We start from the raw sequence: 10202 nt of genomic DNA on the forward strand, positions 1-10202 counted from the left end.
TCATACAGTACCTATGTTAAGGCTACAAGCTACACTCAAAGCAGCTAATCTTATATTTATAAAGTCCTCTTCCAACACAACCTTGTATTCATTTATCCCCTTACTTCATAATTACTTATTCATCTGGTGAGCGCGCTTCGAAAACATGAGTTTCTCATCAGAGGCGTATTTGCTAAACATATTCAGGTCGACTCATCTTTCATTTTGCATGGGAAAAGGCGGCCTGTACACGCGTCCCTCGGCCCTTACGCCCACGATGCAGTCATTGGACGACGAAAATAACGGGGCGGAGTTTCGCATGCACTCTGGACAACGTGATTGGACTACACTTACGCGAAGGCGGGGCCCATGACGCCAGTGTCCTCGGACTAGAGAAAGACGCCATTTTGTTTTTTAGCGGTGAGGAGGAGAACCGGAAAAATCGTAGCGAAACTGCACCAAAAGGTAAATAATGCCGAAACCCAACATTTTGCGCTGTTATTCTGACGTTGGTCATACAGAGGTCTTTCAGTTTACATGTCGTCTACATGTAGCCAAGAGAAATCGTGACCTCGGTTAATGAATTATCATTTCAGTCAGGGAGGCTAACAGGCTAACCAACGGATGTTTGCTTAGCTGATGTGGAACTGCACAACCAGTTCGCGCCTACTTATCCGAATATACAGACACGTATACCTTTTTTTCCGCGTAAACGGTTTTTAAACATGTCTTCGAAACTGTATAGTTGCTCAGAAGTGACCGGAGTGCATAAGTAGCAGTGAAGTAAACAGTAAGGTGATCTAGTTATGCGCTTAACAGACGACGAGGCGTCGGTCGCGACACGAGCAGAACGATCCGTCATCAACCTGACAGTCCATAGATAATTATGAGATCTAGTTTTGCGTTTTAGCTAGCAGTGTAAACATAAATCAACGAGGAACTGAACTTAAAGGCAGCGTTAGATTCACTGTGCGTAATCTGTGAGTGTGAATGATCGTTAGGCCGTGTTTCTGATATCGTCGATAACGTCGTTTCTATCGCTTTGTTTTTCAATTGTCAAGTGTTGCGTCTGTCTTTACGCGTTCATTAGAAATCAAGGCTCTGTAACGTTACATGTTGGGAACCTTATGGATGTCTAAAGCGGTTTGCCTTTTGGCATACGGGAACAGGATCGATCCAGTCTTTTGCATCATAAAAAATACATGAAAAAAAAAAAATCTCCGGTGATAGGATGCCATCTTTCGTCTGTCTGCAGAATTAGCAGGTGTCAAACACCGGGTTTGCATTGAGATGTATGAAGGAATCGATTCACTCAAAGTGTAGTTGCAGTTCGATGGAAATGATGATTCGTTTAACCTCCATTCAGTTTTAGGTCAGATGAGAAAACTGGATCTGTTTTTAAACTTGTGGTTGTACCGCTTCTGGTTAAATTGTAAGGTGTTTCGTAAGCAGCCTCACAGTCACTCTGATCATGAATGACTGTCGTGTTGATTTCTAGTTAGGAAGCATTTCTCGCTATAATTGGCTTTCTGTCGCAACATTGACACTGTGGATGGGATCAGATGTTGTCATGTGATTTTGTATTTTGTAAGCCTCTGTTATGCTCTCACTTCCTAGTATGCTGATAAATAGGTTATCGCAACCATTTCAGTCTTTGATCTTTTTGCACTTTTTTTTATATATCTTGCATGTATCAAGAGTTTTTAATCTCAGTGGTTTAGCTCATTAGAGATCTGGATGTATTTGTCACATAGTTTGTTTTTGTTATTGATGTTTTTTTTGTACATCATCTAAAAGGACATGTTTAAGGTTATGATTAATTAGCTTGATCGCTGCTATCATTTTTGGAGCCTGAAGTGACTGCTGGATGGGAAGGTGTTGATTTCGCTCATTAGGGGTTGTTCGTTAGCCAGAGTTTGTAAAGCGTTATGTTCTGACTTTATTAAGGTTTTCTGAATTTCAAATGAAAGCTAAGTCTTAAGAGTTTCTGTTTAAACATTTTGTTAATATTTTTTTCATTTTCTTTCCCAGATACCAGGAATGTTGTTTCTCGATACTCCCTGCCGGGAAGATAAACATTTCCTGTGTGTAACGCGTTTAGGGAAAGTCACTTATTGTAAATGTTAGCAGACAGTTGCTGGAGTTACACAGGAGAAACACAATTTACACTACTGCTCAAAAGCTCGGGGTCAGAAAGATTTTTTTTTATGACTTAAATATTTTGTTTAGCTGAAAATAATAATTTTGCTTGAGCATCAAATCAGCATATGAGAATGTGAATGCAACTTTGATGTCACAGAGATAGAGATTTCTTTCAAACTCATAACAAAAATCTTACCAACCCCAAACTTTTGAATGGTAGTGTATGTGAATGTTACTCTGCATTTAAGTATTAGGCTGAAAACTTCACAGTAAGAATGGGGTCATTATTTAAGCTTGGGCTTAACCTTAAATGCCATCAGTTTCAGCATGACTAGTTCGGCCTGTTGTAACCAGTGGAAAATACAAAAAAAGTGTCAGCAACACTCATCAAATCTGATGCATGATTTTTAAATGTGTCGCTGCACAGAGCGACAAAGTGTATCACTGTGGTAAAAATAGAGCAAAATTTCACTTAACCACTTTATGTTAAGACGTTTATTTGAAACATTACTGGCATCATATATATTTTTAATTTAATCAAGGCTTTGTAGACTGATGATTGAGGTCATCTTCAATTTCATGTGTGAGGATCTAGCTTTATTTACACAAGACATTGTTTAGTGTACAGTCATGACTATAGTAGCTTCATTAGCAAGAGCTTCTCATTTCACCTTTTCTGCTCAATAATTCAACTTCTTTGGTTCTTGTAAATAATTGATGTGGCTTAATTTGTTGCTGACAAATCCTATGGCCAATTAAATAAATCTTTGAATAGGTCCATTGTTCTTTCAAATGGTTTGGTCTTACCTTTTCTGTCTTTATCTGAAACACACATCGACCATAATGCAACCCATCTGACAGATCAGTGAGTCAATCTGTGAAAATGTGTGCAAGTTACAGAATGAGTCAGTTTTTTTGTAGTACTTCCTTGTATTTGCAAGGACTTCTGCCAATGATGTGGCCCCTTGTATGGCACATCATTTCAACAAAAAGGGCGTTTTTCAAATAGTTTGGGGCTTATGTAGTCATTTTGTTCTGTTGGGACTTTGTTTTAACTCTGGTGTCACTGCATTCTGAAGCCCCACCTCTCCTCTGTTTAACCCAAAGGGCACTGCACTCACAACCTCATTGGGTGTGTTCTCACACCATTCTTAGCGCCTAGCTTTTGTGACACATTGAGACTCAGTAGACTAGACAATGCACATTCCTTCAGATTAAGTACTTGTGAACGACATCTTTTTTTGTCCTTTGTGCAGCTGCAGTCTTCTGAATTATTTTTGCACAAAATGTATTTTTCATGGTCTAAAACTGTAGTTTGTCGCTTGAGTTACAGTTTAGGTATTTGAGTGTAACTCAGTCGGCAGGGACCAGGATCTCCAGTGTTTCTCTCTCCCTGTGTCTCTGATTAATTCAGTGGGCAGGTGTCTCCTCTTACAGGTTTGTCAGGTTTCTGGTTACCTCCTGTACTCTTCTTTCCACCGATGGCATCTTGCATTCACCTCATCACTGCTGGGCCTTTTGTTTCTCTGACTGTCCTCCCTCCTCTTTTCTCTTCACATGGTGAATCAGCCTTGACCTACACTTGTTTCCCCAGAGTCAGATGTGGTTGAACCATAACAAGCATTCAAAGCACATTCAACCTTTAATCAGTTCCTGTGTAAATGATTGTGGATTAATGGATTTCAAATGAATGCTATGCATTTATTTAGCAGATACCTGAATTTGCAGTCTACTTCAGAGTGATTTGGGGTTAAGTGCTTTGACTTGAAGGATAACCTCTGGCAGGGTTTAACCTTTTGTTTTTTCAGTCTTATTCACACTGATCACTGCTATTATGTGTTCTTCAGGCAGTCAAAATATTGTTTGCCAGTAGTAATGAAGTTGCTGTTGATTTTGTTGTTTTGGTCAGTAAAGATTTTGTCAATTTCAATTGGACAGTGACTTGAGTCTGCTCTATAGACTTACTTTATGTAGCTAGTTGTCTGTTGTGTCTTCAATTTGCAATTTGTCTTCCAATAAGATTTTAAACTCTTATTGGTCTACCGACATTTAAGACATCTGCTTGTTACATTCAAACGCAAATTAAATCTTTTGTAAAAGTTTATCCGCCAGCTAATTTCTCTTCAGCAGTGATGCTACAGGGCTACCGCAAAAACAGAAGTTCAAAGACAAAAATCTAAAGACTGCTGCGCACTTGTTTCTCTGGCGCATAAGATCTAATTCCATCTACCTTCTCTGTTCCTCTCTGCAGATCCGCCACCATGGGGAATATGTTTGCAGGCCTCTTTAAGAATCTCTTTGGGAAGAAAGAGATGAGAATTCTGATGGTGGGCTTGGATGCCGCTGGAAAGACCACCATCCTGTACAAACTAAAACTGGGAGAAATAGTCACCACCATCCCCACTATCGGTCTGTGATTCTTGCAATTTTACCATGCTTTCTTTCTCAGATTTCCGTATTTCAGACTAATAAAATTGTTTTGCAACATGCATTAGTATTCATTACATGAGTGCTGCAGTTTTTTTTTCCTCAGTGTGCTTGGCTCTGGAAATGTTTTCTTCTCCATGGGCATTAAATAGTTAAAAGGCATGCATAAATTCAACCAGCTCATTACATAGGCCTACTTTAATTTGAAGAAAAAAAGTTTCCTGTATCTTTTACCTTTTATTTGACTTTTATCCATTGTCCCTCCCCTGTCTCATTCCATCTCTTTGTGTCCTATCTTATCCCATCTCTTTCTCTGCTGTCTGTGTGTGTATGTGGTTAAATTCTTTGCCCTGGGGCTGTAGTGTTATTAGAGCGGGGCCCCAGCATGAGACACAAGAAGTCCATGCCGTTTCACCCTCATTCCATTTGTTCATCTTTTCTTTGAGCCAGTGTTTAACTTGTCCCCTTTTCTCTTTGCAGGTTTTAATGTTGAGACGGTAGAGTATAAGAACATCAGCTTCACTGTGTGGGATGTGGGCGGTCAGGATAAGATCCGGCCGCTTTGGAGGCACTATTTCCAGAACACACAAGGTGAGTGTCCACAGATACACACAGAACCAGGTATTGTGCAACTCTTGGGTGCATACTTAAGTCTGTCACTGTTATTTCCACAGGCCTGATTTTTGTTGTGGACAGTAATGATAGGGAGCGAGTGAATGAGGCGAGGGAGGAGTTGACGAGGATGCTGGCAGAGGACGAATTGCGAGATGCCGTACTGCTCGTCTTTGCCAACAAACAGGTAAAAGAGAGAAAAACTAAATTCTTTATCAGCATCAGCAGTCCAAGTATTCATTTGGTTCTTTTTCTTAAATGCAATAGTTCTTTAAATAAATGTGTTTCTTTTGATCTTTTTATTTTGTTTGAAAAAAATATATTAAGCAGTGGTTTTTACCATTGATTAAAATTATACTTTTTTTTTTTTGGTGCTCAGTTTTTTGAGCCCCAATTCAGCATATACTTATTTCAGATTTGCTGCAAAAAATCTATCTTTGTAACCGAAGGATTAAATTGCATAGTAAAATAGAAAACATTTATTTTAAAACGTAATGAAATAAGCATAAGGGATTTTTTTTTTTTCGACACCAAAATTTTGATGTAAAAAATTCCCTCTGTAAGTTTTGTAGATTAAATGCACCAAGCACTGGTGCATTACTTTTCATCTCTAGACTGATTCAGACCACTAACTCATATTTTTTAACTACTGCACTGGCCGTGTTTTTGGTTATGTTGTTGATTCATTAAAATGAACTGTTCGTTTCAACTGAAGTTAGTTCAGCAGAACACAATGACATTGGAAGGATAGGCAGCACATTTTCACACAACCAGTAAAAAAAAAAACTTGCATAGCCAAAAAGATCTTGGGATTTTATGAATCAGTGTTTCAGAGCAATTAAACTTTTTTTTTAAAGGCTCCGTATTTGACTGCATTGCTTTTTCCATCTGTTGCGCAACAGGACCTGCCCAATGCGATGAACGCAGCTGAGATCACAGATAAGCTGGGCCTTCATTCCCTGCGTCATCGTAACTGGTACATCCAGGCCACCTGTGCCACCAGTGGGGATGGCCTGTACGAAGGGCTCGACTGGCTCTCTAACCAGCTCAAAAACGCTAAATGATCCATTCCACCCTCTCCTCTTCTGTCAGCGCTGTGTGTGTGTGTGAATGTGTTTGAAGGGTGACAGCACTGGTTTCAGTCTTGCCCGGTTGCCCAGTTTATCCATTTCTTTCTCTTGTCCAGTCTTGTATACGTCAGAGACTCTGCCCAGTGCTGTCTATAATACACATGCAAGAGTGTGTGTGTTTACGTGTGCATGTGTGTGAACTGAGGGTGGGAGTAGCCTTGCTGTGCCTTTCAAAATAGACACTCAGTGTACAGCACGGTTCTCTCTTTCTCTCTCTTCTCCCTCCTCTCCCCGTGGTTTTCTGCACGCAAAGAATGACCCAGGATGTTAAATATTTCTGTTACCTAATACACTGAAACCAGACTATAGGCCTGATTTGTCCCTTTCCCAATGTTTAAAGCAATCACGCATGTCTAAAATGTTACAAGGTGTGAGTTGCCATCCTTTGACCCCACATTTGATAAAACTCATTGTAACCTGCATCAGGTTGGGAAAAAAAAAGAAGGAAAAAAATCAGACAATAAAGTTTTCTTTGCCATCCATTCTTCTTCGCGTTATTTGAAAATCATTCTAATGCTTTTAGGTACGTCACTTGACGCTTTCCATGTGAACACCAGTTCGCCTTCCCCACTGCTGTCCTCAGTCAAGCGCATTCAAGCACAAGCCTGTGAAACCTTTCATTTATACAAAGTTTGTACAGCGTCTTAAACTATTGCCTGTGGGGAAGAAATCATTTGACCCTGTGTGTTTGCTTTATTTGTTTTTTTTTTTGGGTGGGTCTTGCTGATCATTCAGTCAGATCCCAGGCACTAACAGCCTTACATGTGTTTTGATTGCCATGTAAGAGACGACTGCAGAAGTGATGAGTGTTTGTGGGAGGATGAAGGGGAGGGAGCCTTCTGCTGGAGCAGCAAGGCCTTTTGTGAGCTGCTCCCACTCCAGTGATTCTTCTTATAGCTCTCTTTTTTTTATCATTTTTTCGTTAGTATGGTCTCTTTCAAGTTGTGCTGCATCATATGTAGTCAGAATATCATGAGTGTTCAGGTGAGGCCACTAAGGGCTTTTTTGAGATGCATTCATTCTTCAAATTGTAATCTAAAATTGAGATGCATGATAGATAGATAAGGATCCAGACACATGTGTAACTGATCCAGAGTCGCCACCGAGCTCCAGTGGTTCCTCTGTTGTTATAAGAGAACAGCTGCAGGTCAAAATGCAAACTCCTCCAGCCAGCTTCAGTCCTCCCTCTTCCATTTCTCACATTCTTTCCTCCTTCCTTGTTCCCCTTCATCAGTCGATGGCTGCTCTACCTGATGCACCAGTCCATTTTGAAACACGTCACTGATAGAATCAAGCACCAGCAGAGAGATGTTCGCTTCGAGAACGTGTACACACATCTTGTAATAATCCAAAACTGACAAACACGTTTTGTTTTCCTTCATGTTCCAAAGGTAACTGCAGTGTTGCAAACAGCACTGAGCATTGAGCTGTAACGATCGCAGCGGTCCTAACCCTGTACTGACCTCTCACAAGGGAATAGGTGACGTTTCACAACGTGTAAAACTTGATAGCAACATAAATGCATTTTGTTGGTTAGTTTTCTTCCCCCTTCGTCTGTCACCAAAATTCATGTTTCATAACTCTAATATTGTTTTTTGGGCCTTTTTAGTTATTCTGATACAGATCTACTGTAGTAGAGAAAGATTTATTTGAATAAGCATCATCTATGACAAGTAATTAAAGTGTATGAGTATGAAATGTATTTAGCTTGCAGATTTCATTTAGCTATCCTATGTTCAGACGTGAAGCTTTAATTTCAAATTTTCTGTAAAATAATAGGAGCAAGAAACGTGCACATGTTGTTCTTTTATGGAAATGGTTATTAGCTTTTTTTTTTTTTTAACCCATCTTGTAACATCTGATAAATGCACTATAATAAAGAGATCTCTATTACAATTAACTTTAGTTGTTCCTTTATTTTACAACCTCTGTAAATATTAAAATTTTCTTTATGTCATAAACTAGTTCATCTCCAGGTGGTGCTGTGGAACTGATGCTGACAAGCCAAGAGTTCTATAGCAATCAAACTGACACACATGCCTTATAAAGACATCAAGTCAACATTTAAATGTTTTGGAGCTTTCATATATTTACCTTAACAGTTTGGGGAATATACCATCTTAGATTCCTTATGTTCTCAACTGTTTAAGCATTTACACAAACCATTGTTTCTAATACACAAATTTAAAACAAGACTTAAAACGGAACCATTACAGACCATCTACCATTTTCTTAGCCTAATTGTTTTGGAGATTTCTAGATGACTTAAACTGTCCAAAACGACTTGCTTATATTTGGTTCCATCCAGGTTGTCCTTGATGTTAATACACTTTCCAATTACTCCTATTGAAATGAATACTTGATGCTGTCACCACAGTTATGTGGGGAAACTATATTTGGTTTGTACCCAATATAGCACTTTCCTTTCAGGCAGAAAGTTCAAGGTTTTGAAAATCTTTTTCTTTTTTCCTTCTTGCAAATTCACCTCTACACACCACAGATAGCAGGATTGATTTATGCTTCTATTTCAGTTATAAAATCTCAACTGAGCAAAACTCTCAAACTGGAATTAATGATACTGTCGAGCAATTGAACAGAGATGGGGCTCGAATTAACATTAGGTTGTACCCTGTTAAGGTAATTAGCACAATTGCTCAAGATGAATCACTTAAACCAAAGGGCTCGAAAAATAACATGTATTTCAACTATTCATTTTAAAGTTGGAATTAAATAAATCTGCTTAAAGTTGGTCCATTTACTTTTACACTGCTTAAACATTGCCCGTCTTACAATCAACCTCCATCTCAATTTAGATCTGCTTCCATGCAATAGCTTTTCTGCTCATTATTTTTCTGTTTTTCCTGTATATTGGTGACAAAAACCCAGTTGTCATTGCATCATTCAATGCTCAGATGAGTCAGTCTCCATCTCCCATTAAAACCGCACCTGTCACAAAAAATGAAAAGAAACACAGTGGTTTCATTTTCATTTAAGCAGCTTAATGTGAAGAACATCTCCCTTATGTGTTGCCACACAGAGAAAAACACTCAGTGCTTGGGAACGGGAAAACTCAGACCAGGACTGAGATCCAGTAGAAATGAGAGGAAATAGATGAATTTGCCTGTAAAAAATAGAGACTAATTTTGGTCAAAAAAATCGAATTTAGTCATCTAAAACATTCCTAAGGGACCAGGGTGAGAGAAACCGCTGTATGGATTAATCTCATTACTCACACAGAGGTGTATATGTTGCTCCAGAGAGATCTGGTGTAATGCTTCATTCTTGTACAAGCTTCCCCATGTCACTCAAACATTAGCTGAGGTGAAGAACCATCATCACACATTCACAAATGAACTTTTGTTAAACATCAGATTATGAACATCTAGTTTTCATCTCTATTTTTGGTCTCTACTGCATTGTTCTGCACCCTCACGGTCATCCACCCATCTCTCCTTCCTGCATTTCCTTATCCCCATGACTGATATATTGGGATGATCACTGGATAATGACTTCCAGTGGACTAATTGTGATAATTTAATTGTATGCTGTGATGTTTCCTGGGATCTGCTCAGTTAAAAGATGTTAATTAGCATTAGTGAAAAGAGGAGAGACAAGGAGGGATTTTACGCTAGATACTCTTCCCGCTAGACTTGGTGTATGCAATCAGAAGGTTAATACTGTATTCTCATACTCCCTAGTGTGCTCCATTAACACCTACATAGACTAGACCCTTTGACTGGTGCACATATAATCGACAGTGCTGGGAAGTCTTTAGCCTCAGTATGCTTACTGAGTTCAGGCTAAGTTCACTCAGTGGCCATTTATAATGTTCTTTTTGGGCTTTTAGATATGTGTTTTGTAACACATTCACCTGAATAAAGGCAGAAATCTCCTGAACAGGTTATCTGAAGA

General features: G+C 39.1%; 1 protein-coding gene across 1 annotated transcript; it reads left to right on the forward strand.

Annotated features, from left to right (window-relative positions):
• Positions 1 to 317: 317 nt before the first annotated feature.
• LOC113097173 (ADP-ribosylation factor 1-like) lies at positions 318 to 8186 on the forward strand. The gene is made up of 5 exons (XM_026262381.1): positions 318 to 444; positions 4373 to 4530; positions 5029 to 5139; positions 5223 to 5347; positions 6063 to 8186. The coding sequence occupies exons 2-5, from the start codon at positions 4383 to 4385 to the stop codon at positions 6222 to 6224; spliced, it is 546 nt and encodes a 181-aa protein (XP_026118166.1). The 5' UTR covers positions 318 to 444; positions 4373 to 4382; the 3' UTR covers positions 6225 to 8186.
• Positions 8187 to 10202: the final 2016 nt, after the last annotated feature.

The sequence above is a fragment of the Carassius auratus genome, unplaced genomic scaffold (genome assembly GCF_003368295.1).
Source record: "Carassius auratus strain Wakin unplaced genomic scaffold, ASM336829v1 scaf_tig00216128, whole genome shotgun sequence".
Taxonomy (NCBI): domain Eukaryota; kingdom Metazoa; phylum Chordata; class Actinopteri; order Cypriniformes; family Cyprinidae; genus Carassius; species Carassius auratus.